Here is a 21,903-nt window from a genome sequence, read left to right as displayed (position 1 = left end):
TTCCACCGGTGCCTGGGCCGGCACCGGTCAGCTGCTCCACGCCGGAGCTGGAGCAATCCGCTCCACCAGTGTTCGGTCCAGCTCCGGCCAGTAGGGCCAGACCGGACCAGGGGTACATTGGGGGGTTAGAGAGGGAGTGGGGATCATGCCCGGAGCCGGATCCGCCGCCAAGGCGGAGTGCCCACCCGGTCCCTCCCCTGTGGTATTTGGTTGGCGCGGTCGGAGTCCGCGCCTTTAGGGGGGGGTACTGTCACGCCCTGGCTCTGGGGACACTTGTATGTTGAGCCAGGGTGTGAGTTTCCTTTGTCGATTCTAGTTGTTGTGTTTCTAGGTTGGCCAAAGTGGTTCTCAATCAGAGGTAACTAGTGTCAGCTGTTGCTGGTTGTCTCTGATTGGGAACCATATTTATTCAGTCTGTTTGCCACAGTGGGGTGTGGGATCTTGTTCCGTGTTGGTGTGTTTATTGTAACCAAGGACGTCACGTTATCGTTTTGTTGTTTTGTTCGTGTATCATTAAATAAATAAGTATGTTCACCTTCCACGCTGCGCCTTGGTCCTCCTCTCTTCCCGACGATCGTGACATTAACTCTACCCACATGTACATATTACCTCAATTACCCCGACTAACCGGTGTCCCAGCACATTGACTCTGTACCATTACCCCCTGTATATAGCCTCCCTACTGTTATTTTATTTTACTGCTGCTCTTTAATGATTTGCTATTTTCTATTTTTTACTTATGTATTTTTTACTTAACACTTTTTTAATTGTTTTCTTAAAAAACTGCATTGTTGGTTAAGGGGTTGTAAGTAAGCATTTCACTGTTGTATTCGGCGCATTTGGCAAATAAAATTGGATTTGATTTGATTTGAGCTCAAGAGGCCCTGTCCAAGGTGCTGAACCTGGTGCGGACCTTTGAAATGTATCGATTTTTCTTTTGTAGCCTACTTCGTGATTTTCGCGATCTTTGGTCAAGTTTGTTTGACTTCAATGCGTCTTTGATGATTGAAAGTAGTTATTTTGATTGCATACCATTTATTTCAATGCATTATGTTTAGGATTTATCTGACAGTTTGCATTCATGGTCAGCAGTTTAATCACATCCAATCAGCATTGATAGATCTGTTTTTATTATCATAATGTGTTTACAGTTCTCCTCCTCACAGTTACATTTCAACATAGGCTGCTGAACTAAAAAGGCCAAATAATAATGTGATAAAAAAATAAGACATTGTTTATTGCAAAATACACTGTTCAATTTACTAAAACAACTGAAACAATTATTAGCATAATAAAAAAAAAAATGTCACTTTAACCTAGAGATATCTGTTTTTTTTGCATTGGATGCTTCTCAATCCACCGCATCCGTCGATGTCGCATTTGAAAGAGCTAGAGCGGTGTTTATCAGACCATGAGACATTCTGAAAACCGGTCTAATCACAAAATCGTCTGTAGCGTCCAAACATGGAGACATATACATGGAGACATATACATGGATACATATACATGGAGACAAATACATGGAGACTGTTTAGTGCCAAAAATAAGGTGTTCAAATAAGATCAGGCTCAAAGGATCAAAATGTAACTTACTGGTCCAACATTCCAACCTTCTTACTGGTCCAACATTCCAACCTTCTTACTGGCCCAACATTCCAACCTTCTTACTGGTAGTCCAACATTCCAACCTTCTTACTGGTAGTCCAACATTCCAACCTTCTTACTGGTAGTCCAACATTCCAACCTTCTTACTGGTCCATCATTCCAACCTTTTTACTGGTCCAACATTTCAACCTTCTTACTGGTAGTCCAACATTCCAACCTTCTTACTGGTAGTCCAACATTCAAACCTTCTTACTGGTAGTCAAACATTCCAACCTTCTTACTGGTAGTCCAACATTCCACCTTCTTACTGGTAGTCCAACATTCCAACCTTCTTACTGGTCCATCATTCCAACCTTTTTACTGGTCCAACATTCCAACCTTCTTACTGGCCCAACATTCCAACCTTCTTACTGGTAGTCCAACATTCCAACCTTCTTACTGGTAGTCCAACATTCCAACCTTCTTACTGGTCCATCATTCCAACCTTTTTACTGGTCCAACATTTCAACCTTCTTACTGCTAGTCCAACATTCCAACCTTCTTACTGGTAGTCCAACATTCCAACCTTCTTACTGGTAGTCCAACATTCCAACCTTCTTACTGGTAGTCCAACATTTCAACCTTCTTACTGCTAGTCCAACATTCCAACCTTCTTACTGGTAGTCCAACATTCCAACCTTCTTACTGGTAGTCCAACATTCCAACCTTCTTACTGGTAGTCCAACATTCCAACCTTCTTACTGGTAGTCCAACATTCCAACCTTCTTACTGGTAGTCCAACATTCCAACCTTCTTACTGGTAGTCCAACATTTCAACCTTCTTACTGGTAGTCCAACGTTCCAACCTTCTTACTGGTAGTCCAACATTCCAACCTTCTAACTGGTAGTCCAACATTCCAACCTTCTTACTGGTAGTCCAACATTCCAACCTTCTTACTGGTAGTCCAACATTCCAAACTTCTTACTGGTAGTCTAACATTCCAACCTTCTTACTGGTAGTCCAACATTCCAACCTTCTTACTGGTAGTCCAACATTCCAATCTTCTTACTGGTAGTCCAACATTCCAACCTTCATACTGGTAGTCCAACATTCCAACCTTCTTACTGGTAGTCCAACATTACAACCTTCTTACTGGTAGTCCAACATTACAACTTTCATACTGGTAGTCCAACATTACAACTTTCATACTGGTAGTCCAACATTCCAACCTTCTTACTGTTAGTCCAACATTCCAACCTTCTTACTGATAGTCCAACATTCCAACCTTCTTACTGGTAGTCCAACATTCCAACCTTCTTACTGGTAGTCCAACATTCCAACCTTCTTACTGGTAGTCCAACATTCCAACCTTCTTACTGGTAGTCCAACATTCCAATCTTCTTACTGGTAGTCCAACATTCCAACCTTCTAACTGGTAGTCCAACATTCCAACCTTCTTACTGGTAGTCCAACATTCCAACCTTCTTACTGGTAGTCTAACATTCCAACCTTCTTACTGGTAGTCCAACATTCCAACCTTCTTACTGGTAGTCCAACATTCCAATCTTCTTACTGGTAGTCCAACATTCCAACCTTCATACTGGTAGTCCAACATTCCAACCTTCTTACTGGTAGTCCAACATTACAACCTTCTTACTGGTAGTCCAACATTACAACTTTCATACTGGTAGTCCAACATTACAACTTTCATACTGGTAGTCCAACATTCCAACCTTCTTACTGGTAGTCCAACATTCCAACCTTCTTACTGATAGTCCAACATTCCAACCTTCTTACTGGTAGTCCAACATTCCAACCTTCTTACTGGTAGTCCAACATTCCAACCTTCTTACTGGTAGTCCAACATTCCAACCTTCTTACTGGTAGTCCAACATTCCAATCTTCTTACTGGTGGTCCAACATTCCAACCTTCATACTGGTAGTCCAACATTCCAACCTTCTTACTGGTAGTCCAACATTACAACCTTCTTACTGGTAGTCCAACATTACAACTTTCATACTGGTAGTCCAACATTACAACTTTCATACTGGTAGTCCAACATTCCAACCTTCTTACTGGTAGTCCAACATTCCAACCTTCTTACTGGTAGTCCAACATTCCAACCTTCTTACTGGTAGTCCAACATTCCAACCTTCTTACTGGTAGTCCAACATTCCAATCTTCTTACTGGTAGTCCAACATTCCAACCTTCATACTGGTAGTCCAACATTCCAACCTTCTTACTGGTAGTCCAACATTACAACCTTCATACTGGTAGTCCAACATTACAACTTTCATACTGGTAGTCCAACATTCCAACCTTCTTACTGGTAGTGCAACATTCCAACCTTCCCATAGGCCAAGGATGGTGGTCATGCTCCTGCTGTAAGCGAGCCACAGCCCAAGCAGTTGCACCTGATTTATCTTTGTCAACATGGATGACAGTGTGGAAACTGGAGGTAGGCTGTCTCCCTACTATGTTGACTTTGGTTTCCCGAGTCCCCAACAACCGGATGTTCCAGTTTTCAGGGGAAATGGAAAGAGAGCCTGTGACGTAACTTCCGCTTTTGGACGTTAACAAGGCGACACTCTATCTGAACTCCTCCTCCACATTTACTGGATTGGTTGAACCTCCCCCTACAGTTTTTTCGTCTTCTAGTTAAGACCAGTATGTAGGGGATCTAGTTTCAGACCAGTATGTAGGGGATCTAGTTTCAGACCAGTATGTAGGGAATCTAGTTTCAGACCAGTATGTAGGGGATCTAGTTTCAGACCAGTATATAGGGGGATCTAGTTTCAGACCAGTATGTAGGGGATCTAGTTTCAGACCAGTATGTAGAGGATCTAGTTTCATACCAGTATGTAGGGGATCTCGTTTCAGACCAGTATGTAGGGGATCTAGTTTCAGACCAGTATGTAGGGGATCTAGTTTCAGACCAGTATGTAGGGGATCAAGTTTCAGAGCAGTATGTAGGGGATCTAGTTTCAGACTAGTATATAGGGGATCTAGTTTCAGACCAGTAAGTAGGGGATCTAGTTTCAAACCAGTATGTAGGGGATCTAGTTTCAGACCAGTATGTAGGGGATCTAGTTTCAGACCAGTATGTATGGAATCTAGTTTCAGAGCAGTATGTAGGGGATCTAGTTTCAGACCAGGATGTAGGGGATCTAGTTTCAGACCAGTATGTAGGGGGATCTAGTTTCAGACCAGTATGTAGGGGATCTAGTTTCAGACCAGTATGTAGGGGATCTAGTTTCAGATGTTTATTTTATACCTTCTATGTTAGGTTATCTAGCAGCTAGTCTCGCTTTGCCATACCTTCAAAATCACATCGTTGCCACGCCTCCCTTGGAGGTTACATTTCAAGACCCCTCCCCCCACACGCCCGTAGAAGGGCTGCTTGGTGTGTGTCACGGTTTTCCGTCCAGGTAGTTGTTGTTGTAGAGAGTTGTTGCCTATGCTAGTTTCAAGTGATAGTTTTCTAGTGATCAAGTGTGGCCGATTTTATATTTATTGAAATTGAAAGTGGAGCTGGTAAAGTGAAACGTCACAACACGTTCTAAACTGCTCATTTCTTTTCCTTGTCTCCATTCATCCACACCAAAGATATCTTGAAGATTGCCCATTATTTTGCTTTTGTAAGGACCCCAAAAATGGAGGCAGTGGGAGAACCTATTCAAGTAAGTCAATATTTGTTTAAAAAATAAAATAAAACAATATATATTATTATTAGTTAGCTAGCTGGCTACAGTAGGCCACTTTGTAGGCTAATTCAACTGAGCTGCTAGCTAGCTAGCTAACTTTACACACTGTTTAGCTAAGTGAATTAAATGTAATCAGCTAGCTTACTTCTCATTAGCTAGCTATCTTAATGTAATCATTGTGAATTTAAAACTTTCCAAATCCATTTGTAGATAACAGCCATGGAAGAGAGGTGAAATTGCAGCTCCAGCTGTCAGTAAAGGGAGAGTGTAGGCTACTGGACAGGGGAGGTCATTTTGTGGGACGACATTATGAAAATATTCTCCAGTTCCAGTCCCTAGAGCGGAAAACTTTGAGGACAGAGAGATAACAGCAACATAATATTCAGTGCTGTCTGATTTGAGTATAATGAAGCCTGTTTCTTTGTGATGTTTTCTGTCCTCAGCTACAGAGAGCTGTCTGCAGATGTAGAGTTCGCAATGAATGTCCCAAGAGACTAAGGGTATATCCTCTATGTCATGGGTTATATGTGAAGGCCTACCCATGTTAGCACATGTTGTATACATAAATACAGTTAAACATCACACACAATGTGTAAACCTATTACAATTGGAGCAGGCCAACCCTGCTGGAGGTCTGCTGGGTTTGCAGGGTTCTGTTCCAGCCCAGCAATAACACACCCGATTCAACTAATGAGTTGATAATCAAGTGGTCTATTGCTGTGATGGAATAGAAGTCTGCTCACCCAGTATATCGGGGATCAGTGGAGCGAGGTTGGCCAGCGCTGGTATGGAGTTTTTTTTGTTCACCTGAAATGATGCTTTAGTAATAATAACCTACTTGTTACGACTCAATTATCTGTTGTTCAGACTAAGATGTCTAATCTTTACATACCAGTTAGCTTATGTGTACATTTTGAAATGATGAAGTGTTGATTCTTTGAAATGGTGTTTAAACTTGTTTTAATTGTTAAACTATTATTCAAAATGAACTATTGTCAGTGTTGATTAATCACAGATCACAATCCTACCATAAAGAAGGGAAGGATTCTGTCTCTAATGTGTTTCTGAGTTGTTCTCAAATAAACCTTTCCTTTTTGTCTGGTTGTGAGATCTCCAATCTGTTTTATTTGATTGTCACTCTCTCTCAGTATATCAGCCATGTGAATCCATTTAGGAGCTTATCATATTGTCATGACTTCCTCCGAAGCTGCCTCCCCTCCTGGTTCGGGCTTCGGCGGTCGTCGTCACCGGCCTTCTAGCCACTGCCGCTCCTCATCTCATCATTCCATTGGTTTTGTCTTGTTTATTACACACACCTGGTTCATATCCCCTCATCAGTACCTGTATAAGTGTTCCCTCTGCCCCCTGGTCTTTGTGTGTGATTGTTTATTGTGGAGAGTAGTGGAGCTCGGTGGAGCTCCTTGTATTTTGTATCGCCGGGATATTTCCCAGTGTGCCTTGTATTTTCCAGTGCGCCTGTTTTGTGCACTCGAGTGTTTTTTGACGCATTACTGCGTAACTCTGTATTTGTGGAATAAAGCCTGTTATTCTGTGATTTACCCTCCTGCGCTTGACTCCTTCGACATCACCTCATCACACATATGGCATGCATCACCAATGCAGCCACAGACCTACAGTATGATGTCATTACTGGCCTTATGGGCATCTGGCATCTGAAGCAGAGAATAGCTAAACTCACATTGTTCACATGCTGAGCTGTATATTCTCAATTTAAAATGATACCAGCAGACAATGTATATGAGGCAAACCATATACTAGATTTTGTACATGCCTTTTAAGTGCTGACATACTAAATAGTTTAGTGCAAATCCAACCCTTGTAATTTAGGTACAGAAAATAAGGAGAAAATAAGGAGATGACAGTTAGGGCTACAGGAGATGACAGTTAGGCACCAGGAGATGACAGTTAGGCTACAGGAGATGACAGTTAGGCTACAGGAGATGACAGTTAGGCTACAGGAGATGACAGTTAGGGCTACAGGAGATGACAGTTAGGCACCAGGAGATGACAGTTAGGCTACAGGAGATGACAGTTAGGGCTACAGGAGATGACAGTTAGGCAACAGGAGATGACAGTTAGGCTACAGGAGATGACAGTTAGGCAACAGGAGATGACAGTTAGGGCTACAGGAGATGACAGTTAGGCACCAGGAGATGACAGTTAGGCTACAGGAGATGACAGTTAGGCAACAGGAGATGACAGTTAGGCTACAGGAGATGACAGTTAGGGCTACAGGAGATGACAGTTAGGGCTACAGGAGATGACAGTTAGGCAACAGGAGATGACAGTTAGGCTACAGGAGATGACAGTTAGGGCTACAGGAGATGACAGTTAGGCAACAGGAGATGACAGTTAGGCAACAGGAGATGACAGTTAGGGCTACAGGAGATGACAGTTAGGCTACAGGAGATGACAGTTAGGCAACAGGAGATGACAGTTAGGCTACAGGAGATGACAGTTAGGGCTACAGGAGATGACAGTTAGGCTACAGGAGATGACAGTTAGGGCTACAGGAGATGACAGTTAGGCTACAGGAGATGACAGTTAGGCTACAGGAGATGACAGTTAGGGCTACAGGAGATGACAGTTAGGCTACAGGAGATGACAGTTAGGCTACAGGAAATGACAGTTAGGCTACAGGAAATGAGCATTACAGGTAATATTTTATGAGGTTCATTTTATTTTATTGTATTAATTTTAGCAATGTTGCTAGCAAAATGATTGCAGTTGTTGGCATAGACAGATCGTACATGGTTACTCTATGTATCACTGATCCTGGATAAGCTAGCAACTGGGCTAACACAGCTACTAACCTTGTAGGTTAACAGTATGCTTTTTAAAAATAAATTTTGTTGGCTTTATAATCATGAGAGAAATTTTACTAGCTAGCAGCTAGCTTGAAGTTTTACCTAGGTAGCTTACAAGTTTAGCCGACTTTTCTCAAAACGAACCTCATTGTGGCTAGCTACTTCTTGTCCCTCATGCTAGCCTTTACAGCCAAATATCCCTTCAGCAGCACATTGACATGTCCAGCACTGTAGATCATTTCTCCCCTCTTGCTGCAGCTTCAGCTCATCTGGAAATAACAGAGAAATGCTGTGAAAACCAGCGCTGCAAACGTTCTAAAATGTTTAGTCACCAGTGGTTGTTTTGTTGGCATGTTTAGTCGTCGCTGTTGCTCCTACGTCACTGATCTAGTGAGCACCTTTGGAGCTCCGCCCAAGCAAGGCATTTCATTGGTTTGACGTGTTGCGAGGCGTCACTGATTTACACCGGGTTCCGACCCCTTCTTTAGCTGATATCTGCCATGGAACTTTCCCAGGCTACCTATGAAACCATCCTGAAAACAATGACCGGAGACTGCAGTAATATTGCTCAATACTGCTTAATATTCTGATGATTTATGAATCCACTTGTTGTTCTCCTCTTGAAATCGAACTTCAGGTCATGAAAATAACTAGCTAACTAGCTAGCTAGTGAACTAAACAAGCTAGCCAGCTACCTGTTGCACCAATAGCAACTAGCTAGCTTCATACTCTGGGGTGCGTTCAGTTTGCTTGAACGTTTTCTACGTTGCGGAACTGTTTGTACTGAAAGACACGTTCTTGTACGTTCTCGAATATACTTTGAGATACGTTTGCTCAGTTCGCTTGGTGTGCCTGGGTGTGGCTTGAATCAATGAGTGACTTATTTAAAGGGCAGCGGTGCAATTTGAACCCACAACCCAACCCCACCCCGTTTTTCAACTGGTCGTTCAGTACAGCACCATTTACGTTCAATTGAATGTTCCAGAACGTAAAAACATACTAAACACAGCCTTTACTAGTGGCTTGACCGGACTGTCCAACCATCAACCACAGACTTATGACGCCTACTGAAACAGATGATGTCCTTTTTCTATGTTTTTGCAGATTTTGGGGGGAGAACATTGTTTGCATCCATCAGCGAGCTAGCTAGTTTTTTTTTTTTTTTTCTGACCAGAAGTCCCAGAGCTTGGGGAAGTGTGTTTCTGTCAAGAAGTCCCAGAGCTTGGGGAAGTGTGTTTCTGACAAGAAGTCCCAGAGCTTGGGGAAGTGTGTTTCTGACCAGCAGTCCCAGAGCTTGGGGAAGTGTGTTTCTGACCAGCAGTCCCAGAGCTTGGGGAAGTCTATCTTGGCTAAGAGTTGAGGAAAGACTAACTGCGTCACTTCTTGTTCTTATAAGAAATATTCATGTGTTGGAAATTCCAAATTGTTTGCATAGTCAACTTATACACAGCTCTGACACACACACTTACCCCACCAGACATGCCACCAGGGTTCTTTTCACAGTCCCCAGGTCCAGAACAAATTCAAGGAAACAGTACAGTATTATACAGAGCCATGAGTGCATGGAACTCCCTTCCATATTATATAGAGCAAGTGAACAGCAAACCTGGTTTAAAAAACAAATAAAGCAACACCTCACGGCAAAACGTCTCTCCCCCATGTGACCTACTTGTTGTGTGTATGTACTGACATGTATGTGTAACTGATAGATGCACACACACACACTACATGTTAATGTTTTTAAATGTATGTAAATTGTAGTCTTTTGTCTGTAATGTATTTTTTGTTATGTGTTGGACCCCAGTAAGTCTAACTGTTGCCATTGGCGTCAGGCTAACGGGGATTCTAAAAAAATAAATAAAAAATGTGTTTCTGACCAGCAGTCCAAGGGGAATTGTGTGGCTCATGTGGCAGAACATTGCCAGTATCATAGCATACGGTATCAGTAAATCATTGTGACATACGTATGAATTATGAGTGATAGTGTAATCACTTGGAAAAAATGTATGTACCTGTTAAATTATTAAAGATGCACTATGCAGAAATCGCTCCGCCATTTCCTGGTTGCTAAAATTCTAATAGTTAGTCTAATTTCAGTTTATGTGACAAAACAAGGAGGTACAGTGTAGATCAGGGCTCTCCAACCCTGTTCCTGGAGAACTACCATCCTATAGGTTTTCATTCCAACCCTAATCTAGCACACCCCATTTTAATAATTAACTGGTCGATAAGATGAATCAGGTTAGTTACAACTGGGTTTGGAGCGAAAACCTACAGGAGTGTAGCTCTCCAGGAACAGGGCTGGAGAACCCTGGTGTAGAGAATCATTGTACCATCTAAACCGTGGTGAAATATCTTTTCCATAACCAAAAATATTGTATTTTCAGCTATTTCAAGCTGATGTACAAAACCGAAAGTAAAAGACGCAAAAACAAATTTTAAACACGGGAAGCATAGAAATAGTGCACATAGAACAGATCTACCGCTTCTTAGGCTTGCTTTCAATGAGAATGACAGATCTATAACTCACATTTCTATGTGCATTTTGACGGGTCGCCTAAAAAGTTACATATTGCAGCTTTAAGTGACTTGCAGTTATATTCAGGTCCTGATTGGTCAATAAGCTTATTTGAGGTTTTCCCACTCAGGGTATTAGGGACCAGAGAAGGGGCAGAGAAGGGAAGGGGATATTCGGGCTATGTCTTCTTTCCCCTCCTCCTCTCTTCTTTCTCCTCCTCCTCTCTTCTTTCCCCTCCTCCTCTCTTCTTTCCCCTCCTCCTCTCTTCTTTCTCCTCCTCCTCTCTTCTTTCTCCTCCTCCTCTCTTCATTCCCCTCCTCCTCTCTTCTTTCCCCTCCTCCTCTCTTCTTTCCCCTCCTCCTCTCTTCTTTCTCCTCCTCCTCTCTTCTTTCCCCTCCTCCTCTCTTCTTTCTCCTCCTCCTCTCTTCTTTCTCCTCCTCCTCCTCTCTTTCTTTCCCCTCCTCCTCTCTTCTTTCCCCTCCTCCTCTCTTCTTTCCCCTCCTCCTCTCTTCTTTCCCCTCCTCCTCTCTTCTTTCTCCTCCTCCTCTCTTCTTTCCCCTCCTCCTCTCTTCTTTCCCCTCCTCCTCTCTTCTTTCTCCTCCTCCTCTCTTCTTTCTCCTCCTCCTCTCTTCTTTCCCCTCCTCCTCCTCCTCTCTTCTTTCTCCTCCTCCTCTCTTCTTTCCCCTCCTCCTCCTCGCTTCTTTCCCCTCCTCCTCCTCTCTTCTTTCCCCTCCTCCTCTTTTTCCACTCCTCCTCTCTTCTTTCCCCTCCTCCTCTCTTCCCCCTCCTCCTCTCTTCTTTCTCCTCATCCTCTCTTCTTTCCCCTCCTCCTCTCTTCTTTCTCCTCCTCCTCTCTTCTTTCTCCTCCTCCTCTCTTCTTTCTCCTCCTCCTCTCTTCTTTTTCCTCCTCCTCTCTTTCCCCTCCTCCTCTCTTCTTTCCCCTCCTCATCTCTCTTTTTCCTCCTCCTCTCTTCTTTCCCCTCCTCCTCTCTTCTTTCTCCTCCTCCTCTCTTCTTTCTCCTCCTCCTCTCTTCTTTCTCCTCCTCCTCTCTTCTTTCCCCTCCTCCTCTCTTTCCCCTCCTCCTCTCTTCTTTCTCCTCCTCCTCTCTTCTTTCTCCTCCTCCTCTCTTCTTTTTCCTCCTCCTCCTCTCTTTCTTTCTCCTCCTCCTCTCTTCTTTCCCCTCCTCCTCTCTTCTTTCCCCTCCTCATCTCTCTTTTTCCTCCACTCTCCCCAATTCACCTCTTAATCTTTTTTGTTTACCCTGTCTGTTGCCCCTCAGCACCTCTCCATGGCAACTATCAGCCCCTCTCCATGGCAACCACTCTACCAGGTTAACTGCCAGTTCCCTGTGTGATTAATAAATCCCCATGATGCTGGAGATTTAGAAAATTGCATTCTGGGAGCCTTTCTCCGTCTTGTTTCACCTTCCTTTAAGTGTCACTATCTGGGCAACCGGCAAAGTCATAAACCCTGTCCATTTCCACCATTTCACTTATTAAAATCTGATTATAAACCTAACTTTACCTTAACCTTAAAATAAGACCCAAAATAATTGTTTTGTTTTCATGAATAACATCTCCCCCTTCTGTCTCTCTGTCTCCCCACAGCTCCTGAGGAAGAGGCACATAGGGAACGACATTGTGACCATTGTGTTTCAGGAACCGGGGACTCTGCCCTTCACCCCTAAAAACATCCGCTCACACTTCCAACACGTCTTCGTCATCGTCAAGGTCCACAACCCCTGTACTGAGAACGTCTGCTACAGGTACAAACACAACCCCTGTATTGAGGAGGGAGGGAGGGAGGGAGGAAGAGCAGGTTGGAGGAGCAGAGGGAGGTGGAGGACGAGGGAGGGAGGAAGAGCAGGGTGGAGGAGCAGAGGGAGGGAGGGATAGAGGGAGGGAGGGAGGGAGGGAGGGAGGGAGGGAGGGAGGGAGGGAGGGAGGGAGGGAGGGAGGGAGGGAGGGAGGGAGGGAGGGAGGGAGGGAGGGCAGGGCAGGGTGGAGAAGCAGAGGGAGGAGGAGGAGGAGGGAGGGAGGAAGAGCAGGGTGGAGGAGCAGAGGGAGGTGGAGGAGGAGGGAGGGAGGAAGAGCAGGGTGGAGGAGCAGAGGGAGGGAGGGATAGAGGGAGGGAGGGAGGGAGGGAGGGAGGGCAGGGCAGGGTGGAGAAGCAGAGGGAGGAGGAGGGAGGGAGGGCAGGGTGGAGAAGCAGAGGGAGGGAGGGAGGGAGGGAGGGAGGGAGGGAGGGAGGGAGGGAGGGAGGGAGGGAGGGAGGGAGGGAGGGAGGGAGGGAGGGAGGAAGAGCAGGGTGGAGGAGCAGAGGGAGGTGGAGGAGGAGGGAGGGAGGAAGAGCAGGGTGGAGGAGCAGAGGGAGGTGGAGGAGGAGGGAGGGAGGAAGAGCAGGTTGGAGAGCAGAGGGAGGTGGAGGAGGAGGGAGGGAGGAAGAGCAGGGTGGAGGAGCAGAGGGAGGGAGGGATAGAGGGAGGGAGGGAGGGAGGGAGGGAGGGCAGGGCAGGGTGGAGAAGCAGAGGGAGGAGGAGGGAGGGAGGGCAGGGTGGAGAAGCAGAGGGAGGGAGGGAGGGAGGGAGGGAGGGAGGGAGGGAGGGAGGGAGGGAGGGAGGGAGGGAGGGAGGGAGGGAGGAAGAGCAGGGTGGAGGAGCAGAGGGAGGGAGGGAGGGAGGGAGGGAGGAAGAGCAGGGTGGAGGAGCAGAGGGAGGGAGGGAGGGAGGGAGGGAGAGCAGGGTGGAGGAGCAGAGGGAGGGAGGGAGGGAGGGAGGGAGAGCAGGGTGGAGGAGCAGATGGAGGTGGAGGAGGAGGGAGGGAGGAAGAGCATGGTGGAGGAGCAGAGGGAGGGAGGGAGGAAGGGAGGGAGGAAGAGCAGGGTGGAGGAGCAGAGGGAGGTGGAGGAGGAGGGAGGGAGGAAGAGCAGGGTGGAGGAGCAGAGGGATGGAAGCACATCTAACATACTGTAGGTAGCATCAGGAAGAAGAAACTACCTTAGTAAACTCAGTAACACATGTAACATCCTAAGTCGAACCTTGATGGCCTCTCCTCTGGCGGCGATGTTTTTGGTCGGCCTCTGGAATCAGACCAATTGCTCTGGGGAGAGCGAACAAAGGATCTGCATCATCAATGGCATGACTCCACAGTCATGTCTGGAAATCACTAAGAGCCGTCACGACTCCACAGTAATGTCTGGAAATCACTACGAGCCATCACAACTCCAGGTTTATCGCGCAATCTCCCGCCCGATGAGGTGGTAATTTTGTCGCCTGTGTCTTAGAAAATGCGTGCGCCAGATCATGGTATTCGGGGGGAATATGCACAGTGGAGGTACCGTCTGGACTTTCCACTGTAGTTGCACCAATGGAAACACCTAGACACCTACCCTGACACTCTCGCAACCACCCCGTGGGCGAACTACCATGTGATCTGGAAAGTGGATGGGTAGGGTACAGTGCGCAGCAGAAAGCTCTGAACGAGTGTGGGTGTTCGATACCTGGGGTGATGCGAGAGTGCCCTGCCTACCGCCTCCAGACCCAAAAGAGCGTTGACTATGACGTGTGGTGTACTGTCCCTTCGTGCCACCAGAGTGGCACTGTCGCTGTCCTCCTCCGCTCTCTCGGACGGCGGCTCCACCCAGCTCCATCAGCTCGGGATCCAAGTCGTCCGGGGTGGAAACGGGCAGACCGCTACCAGGACGTCCTCTGGCTGCCAGCAGGTTGTCCAAACCGATGGCCATGTCCACCAATTTCGTGAAAGACAACATGGTGTCCCAGCAGGCTAGCTCCCGTCAGACGTACTCCCACAGATGGCACCGTAAATGATCGATCAGGGCCCGCTCATTCCACCCGGACCCCGCTGCCAGAGTCGAAACTCCAACACGAAGTCCTGCGCGGTCCTCGTCCCCTGCCTTAGGTGGACCAGCCGCTTGCCCGCCTCTCGACCCTCGGGTGGGTGATCGAAGACCGCCCGAAAGAGGCGAGCGAACTCTCCGTAGTCCTCCAACGCAGCTCCTCCTTCATTCCAAACCGCGTTGGCCCACTCCAGGGCTTTCCCCGAGAGGCAGGAAACGAGGACGGACACCTTCTCCCGCTCCGATGGCGCCGGCCTGATGCTGGAGAAGTAAAGCTCCAGTTGGAAGAGGAATCCTTGCCAGAGTACCGCCGTCCCGTCAAACGCCCGTGGTCAGGATATCTGGATCCCTCCGGGTGCTGGGGTGTAGGTGGCTGGATCCGGTTGGCCAGCTGGTCTCGACAGATCGGGTCCTCTCCTCTCCAGGCGTTGGACGACCTGACAAACCCGATCCATCGCTTCCCCCAAAATGGCCAGCATCGTGGAATGCTCCTGGATCCGTGCCACGACTCAAGGCATGCGCTCTTCTCCCGCTGACTCCGTAGCGGGTGGGTGATTCTGTGATGAGTGTGATAGAAGGAGTCAGGCACAGGAAGGTAATCACCGAATGCAGAGTTTATTGCGCCGTACACAAATAGCACTGGATAGCGACAAGCGAAACAGGCACAGGGAAAAATCTACCCTGGCAATACAAGGTAACGGTAGTTCCAACAATAACAGGCACAGGGGAAATATCTACCCTGGCAACAAAATGGTACGAGTAGCTCCACCGAGCTACACTACTCTCACAAATAAACAATCACCCACAAGGACAAGGGGGCAGAGGGAACACTTATACACGGACTAATGAGGGGATATGAACCAGGTGTGTGTGATTGACAAGACAAGACAAATGGAATGATGAATAATGGAGCGGCAGTGGCTAGTAAGCCGGTGACGATGAACGCTGAAGCCTGCCCGAACAAGGAGGGGAGGCAGCCTCGGCTGAAGTCGTGACAGTACCCCCCCCCCCCCCCCCCCCTCCCCCCGCCTTGATAGGTTGTTTTTATTGTCAAGACTCCACAGTGATGTCTGGAAATCACTAGAAGCCATCATGACTCCACAGTATTGTCTGGAATCACTAGGACCCATCACAACTAATGTATGGAAACCACTAGGATAGGAGGTTTTTAATGTCATTACTCCACAGTAATGTCTGGAATCGCTAGAATAAGTTGTTTTTATTGTCACGACTCCAGAGTAATGTCTGGAAATCACTAATATAGGAGGTTTTTAATGTGACGACTCCAAAGTAATGTCTGGAAATCACTAGGAGCTATCACGACTCCATAGTAATGTCTGGATATCACTAGAATATGAGGTTTTTAATGTCATGACTCCACAGTAATGTCTGGAAATCACTAGGAGCCATCATGACTTCACAGTAATGTCTGGAAATCACTAGGAGCCATCATGACTCCACAGTAATGTCTGGAAATCACTAAGATAGGTCACTTTTAATGTCACAATAGGAGCTATCACGACTCCACAGTAATGTTTGGAAATTACTAGAATAGGTCACTGTATATATCTACTACTGTCATCCCCAAGACATGGGAAGACATGTCACTGTATATATCTACTACTGTCATCCCCAAGACATGGGAAGACATGTCACTGTATATAACTACTACTGTCATCCCCAAGACATGGGAAGACATGTCACTGTATATATCTACTACTGTCATCCCCAAGACATGGGAAGACATGTCACTGTATATATCTACTGCTGTCATCCCCAAGACATGGGAAGACATGTCACTGTATATATCTACTACTGTCATCCCCAAGACATGGGAAGACATGTCACTGTATATATCTACTACTGTCATCCCCAAGACATGGGAAGACATGTCACTGTATATATCTACTACTGTCATCCCCAAGACATGGGAAGACATGTCACTGTATATAACTACTACTGTCATCCCCAAGACATGGGAAGACATGTCACTGTATATATCTACTACTGTCATCCCCAAGACATGGGAAGACATGTCACTGTATATAACTACTGCTGTCATCCCCAAGACATGGGAAGACATGTCACTGTATATAACTACTACTGTCATCCCCAAGACATGGGAAGACATGTCACTGTATATATCTACTACTGTCATCCCCAAGACATGGGAAGACATGTCACTGTATATATCTACTACTGTCATCCCCAAGACATGGGAAGACATGTCACTGTATATATCTACTACTGTCATCCCCAAGACATGGGAAGACATGTCACTGTATATATCTACTACTGTCATCCCCAAGACATGGGAAGACATGTCACTGTATATATCTACTACTGTCATCCCCAAGACATGGGAAGACATGTCACTGTATATATCTACTACTGTCATCCCCAAGACATGGGAAGACATTTCACTGTATATATCTACTACTGTCATCCCCAAGACCCTGACCTACCCCCATGTCTTCTGTGTCGCCCTACATTAGTATTAACTCCATCCTCTCTTTCTCTCTCCCCCTACAGCGTTGCTGTCTCTCGTTCTAAAGACGTCCCTCTGTTCGGCCCTCCGATCCCCAAGGCAGTGACCTTCCCCAAGTCCGCCGTGTTCCGAGACTTCCTATTGGCCAAGGTCATCAATGGGGAGAACGCCACCCACAAATCGGAGAAGTTCCGCGCCATGGCGACCAGAACGCGCCAGGAGTACCTCCGCGACCTGGCCGAGAACTTCGTATCCACGGCAACCATGGATTCGGCTGTGAAGTTCAGTTTCATCACACTGGGAGCCAAGAAGAAAGAGAAGGTCAAACCTCGTAAAGACGCTCACCTGTTCTCCGTCGGCGCCATCACCTGGTCCGTCACCGCACGGGACTTCGGCCAATCAGCAGACGTGGACTGTCTCTTGGGCGTGTCCAACGAGTTCATCGTTTTAATAGAGGAGCAGTCTAAGAACGTGGTGTTCAACTGTTCCTGTCGTGATGTCATCGGATGGACGTCTGGGATTATTAGCATCAAGATCTTCTACGAGAGAGGAGAGTGTGTGGTGTTGTCTGTTCAGGACGGATGTGAAGAAGATATACGAGAGATGGTGCAGAGACTAGAGGTAAGAATCTGGGTTAGGGGTCAGGGGTTAGGGTTAGAGGTTAGGGGTTAGGGGTCAGGGGTTAGGGGTTAGGGGTTAGGGTTAGAGGTTAGAGGTTAGGGGTCAGGGGTTAGGGGTCAGGGGTTAGGGGTCAGGTGTTAGGGGTTAGGGGTTAGAGGTTAGGGGTCAGGGGTTAGGGGTTAGGGGTTAGCGGTTAGGGGTTAGGGGTTAGCGGTTAGGGGTCAGGGGTTAGGGGTTAGGGGTCAGGGGTTAGGGGTCAGGGGTTAGGGGTCAGGGGTTAGCGGTTAGGGGTTAGGGGTCAGGGGTTAGGGGTTAGGGGTCAGGGGTTAGGGGTCAGGGGTTAGGGGTCAGGGGTTAGGGTTAGGGTTAGGGTTAGGGGTTAGGGGTCAGGGGTTAGGGTTAGAGGTTAGGGGTCAGGGGTTAGGGGTCAGGGGTTAGGGTTAGAGGTCAGGGGTTAGGGGTTAGGGTTAGAGGTTAGGGGTCAGGGGTTAGGGGTCAGGGGTTAGGGTTAGAGGTTAGGGGTCAGGGGTTAGGGGTCAGGGGTTAGGGTTAGAGGTCAGGTTAGGATTATTGTTCACTTACCTCTTCTGTCTCCATGTTTCAATATGAATGGGGTATCTCACGTTTGACCATAGTTGCTTTGGAGTTCAGTGATATTAGGAATTAGTTAGATAAACAAAGACCCATATATTTTCACTATCAAGGGTCTGGTCTATTTCCAATTGGCTTCATCAAACCAACCAGCCATTCTCTGCCAGCCCCCACCTCTTCACCCCTCTTTAGAGGAAGTCAAACCTTATCCTATCAGAAGAAAGGGTCTGGTCATTCTGCGGGATGCAGAACAGCACTAGAAAGAAGGATTAGGTTGTACCTTCTTACTGTATGGAACCAGAACCTGTTGTCAACAGTGCGTGTCCTCACTAGGTGTATCCTGTTTGAACACCTCCTGTTAGAGGCTTACCTTGTGCTTCCTCTCTTCTCCTCCTTTCCTCTCATTCTCCTTTCCTCTCTGCTCCTCCTTTCCTCTCATTCTCCTTTCCTCTCTTCTCCTCCTTTCCTCTCATTCTCCTTTCCTCTCTTCTCCTCCTTTCCTCTCTTCTCCTCCTTTCCTCTCATTCTCCTTTCCTCTCTTCTCCTCATTTCCTCTCTTTCTCCTTGCCTCTCATTCTCCTTTCCTCTCATTCTCCTTTCCTCTCTTCTCCTCCTTTCCTCTCATTCTCCTTTCCTCTCTTCTCCTCATTTCCTCTCTTTCTCCTTGCCTCTCATTCTCCTTTCCTCTCATTCTCCTTTCCTCTCTTCTCCTCCTTTCCTCTCTCTTTCTCCTTTCCCCTGTTTCTCCTCCTTTCCTCTCTTTCTCCTTCCCTCTCTCACTCCTTTCCTCTCTTTCTCCTTTCCTCTCTTCTCCTCCTTTCCTCTCTTTCTCCTCCTTTCCTCTCTTTCTCCTTTCCTCTCTTCTCCTCCTTTCCTCTCTCACTCCTTTCCTCTCTTTCTCCTTTCCTCTCTTCTCCTTCTTTCCTTCCGTAGTTGTTTTGTTTTTTCCTCTGATTGTGATCGATGTGCTTGTAGCTACGCCAAGCAAATGGCTCATTTAGAGCTTGCCTGTTTATTCCTTTACACCAGTCTATTGAGTCCTGTGTTGTTTCATGCCAACCCAACAACCCAGATTCAGGCCAAGCTTCTTCATGCCAACCCAACAACCCAGATGTAGGCCTTACATGTACAGCTAGCCTGGTCTTTCTTCTTCTGTGCCAGCCTTGGTCTCTACTCTTCTGTGCCAGTCTTGGTCTCTCCTCTTCTGTGCCAGCCTTGGTCTCTCCTCTCCTGTGCCAGCCTTGGTCTCTCCTCTCCTGTGCCAGCCTTGGTCTCTTCTCTCCTGTGCCAGCCTTGGTCTCTTCTCTCCTGTGCCAGCCTTGGTCTCTCCTCTCCTGTGCCAGCCTTGGTCTCTCCTCTCCTGTGCCAGCCTTGGTCTCTCCTCTCCTGTGCCAGCCTTGGGCTCTCCTCTCCTGTGCCAGCCTTGGGCTCTCCTCTCCTGTGCCAGCCTTGGTCTCTCCTCTCCTGTGCCAGCCTTGGTCTCTCCTCTCCTGTGCCAGCCTTGGTCTCTTCTCTCCTGTGCCAGCCTTGGTCTCTCCTCTCCTGTGCCAGCCTTGGTCTCTTCTCTCCTGTGCCAGCCTTGGTCTCTTCTCTCCTGTGCCAGCCTTGGGCTCTCCTCTCCTGTGCCAGCCTTGGTCTCTCCTCTCCTGTGCCAGCCTTGGTCTCTTCTCTCCTGTGCCAGTCTTGGTCTCTCCTCTCCTGTGCCAGCCTTGGTCTCTCCTCTCCTGTGCCAGCCTTGGTCTCTTCTCTCCTGTGCCAGCCTTGGTCTCTTCTCTCCTGTGCCAGCCTTGGTCTCTCCTATCCTGTGCCAGCCTTGGTCTCTTCTCTCCTGTGCCAGCCTTGGTCTCTTCTCTCCTGTGCCAGCCTTGGTCTCTTGTCTCCTGTGCCAGCCTTGGTCTCTTCTCTCCTGTGCCAGCCTTGGTCTCTTCTCTCCTGTGCCAGCCTTGGTCTCTTCTCTCCTGTGCCAGCCTTGGTCTCTTCTCTCCTGTGCCAGCCTTGGTCTCTTCTCTCCTGTGCCAGCCTTGGTCTCTCCTCTCCTGTGCCAGCCTTGGTCTCTCCTCTCCTGTGCCAGCCTTGGTCTCTCCTCTCCTGTGCCAGTCTTGGTCTCGCCTCTCCTGTGCCAGTCTTGGTCTCTCCTCTCCTGTGCCAGCCTTGGTCTCTCCTCTCCTGTGCCAGCCTTGGTCTCTCCTCTCCTGTGCCAGCCCAGATGGCCTACCTCCCCGATGGGTCAGTCAATGACATCAGTAGGTCTGCTGGGTCACAAAACGTTCAATACATGTTTGCCCATGGAAGAAATGGTTAGCAAGTTACTTTTTGGACCTGAATGCCAAAACATTTAAGAGATGAAGGTTCTTAAAGTTGACCCATTTTGCATACCCCACCATACCATGAGACCATGAGATGTATTAATCACTGGAAAATATAAATGTTTGGGATTGATATAATTTAAAAGCTTACAAACAGTGTTGTCAAACTATTTTATAATTTCTATAAAATATTTTTGTATATACACATTTTGACATTATTTTACATTTAACGTCAATTATATAAAAACGTGTAAACTCCGATTATTTTCATATTCAAATACACTACCAGTCAACATTTTGGACACACCTACTCATTCAACAGTTTTTCTTTATTTTTAAAATGTTTTACATTGTAGAATAATAGTGAAGACATCAAAACTATGAAATAACACATATGGAATCATGTAGTAACCAAAAAAGTGTTAAACAAATCAAAATATATTTTATATTTGAGATTCTTCAAATAGCCACCCTTTGCCTTGATGACAGCTTTGCACACTCTTGGCATTCTCTCAACCAGCTTCATGAGGTAGTCACCTGGAATGCATTTCAATTAACAGGTGTGCCTTCTTATAAGTTACTTTGTGGAATTTCTTTCCTTCATAATGTGTTCGAGCCAATCAGATGTGCAGTTAACACAGTTCCCTTTTCTCTGTCCTCTTCTGTCCTCTTCATGTTAAAACAGCTCTGCAGTTAACACAGTTCCCTTTTCTCTGTCCTCTTCTGTCCTCTTCATGTTAAAACAGCTCTGCAGTTAACACAGTTCCCTTTTCTCTGTCCTCTTCTGTCCTCTTCATGTTAAAACAGCTCTGCAGTTAACACAGTTCCCTTTTCTCTGTCCTCTTCTGTCCTCTTCATGTTAAAACAGCTCTGCAGTTAACACAGTTCCCTTTTCTCTGTCCTCTTCTGTCCTCTTCATGTTAAAACAGCTCTGCAGTTAACACAGTTCCCTTTTCTCTGTCCTCTTCTGTCCTCTTCATGTTAAAACAGCTCTGCAGTTAACACAGTTCCCTTTTCTCTGTCCTCTTCTGTCCTCTTCATGTTAAAACAGCTCTGCAGTTAACACAGTTCCCTTTTCTCTGTCCTCTTCTGTCCTCTTCATGTTAAAACAGCTCTGCAGTTAACACAGTTCCCTTTTCTCTGTCCTCTTCTGTCCTCTTCATGTTAAAACAGCTCTGCAGTTAACACAGTTCCCTTTTCTCTGTCCTCTTCTGTCCTCTTCATGTTAAAACAGCTCTGCAGTTAACACAGTTCCCACAACACTGAGGCAGTACAACACTGAGGCAGTACAACACTTAGGCAGCACAACACTGAGGCAGTACAACACTGAGGCAGTACAACACTTAGGCAGCACAACACTGAGGCAGTACAACACTGAGGCAGTACAACACTTAGGCAGCACAAC

The 21,903-nt window shown here is 46.8% G+C and overlaps 1 protein-coding gene across 1 annotated transcript in view; it reads left to right on the top strand.

Annotated features, from left to right (window-relative positions):
• LOC311134493 (signal-induced proliferation-associated 1-like protein 2) overlaps window positions 1–21,903 on the top strand; it is a gene marked incomplete at both ends in the record, with an annotated part of 247,625 nt that overhangs the window by 53,611 nt on the left and 172,111 nt on the right. The window contains 2 exon segments of the mRNA XM_084168193.1: window positions 12,245–12,402; window positions 17,025–17,601. Coding sequence (XP_084024319.1) covers window positions 12,245–12,402; window positions 17,025–17,601 — 735 coding nt within the window.

The sequence above is a fragment of the Coregonus lavaretus genome (assembly GCF_964263955.1).
Source record: "Coregonus lavaretus genome assembly, chromosome: 1".
Lineage (NCBI taxonomy): Eukaryota > Metazoa > Chordata > Actinopteri > Salmoniformes > Salmonidae > Coregonus > Coregonus lavaretus.
The sequence above is the reverse complement of the archived record's forward strand: the minus strand, read 5'-3'. Positions and strand labels throughout refer to the sequence as shown.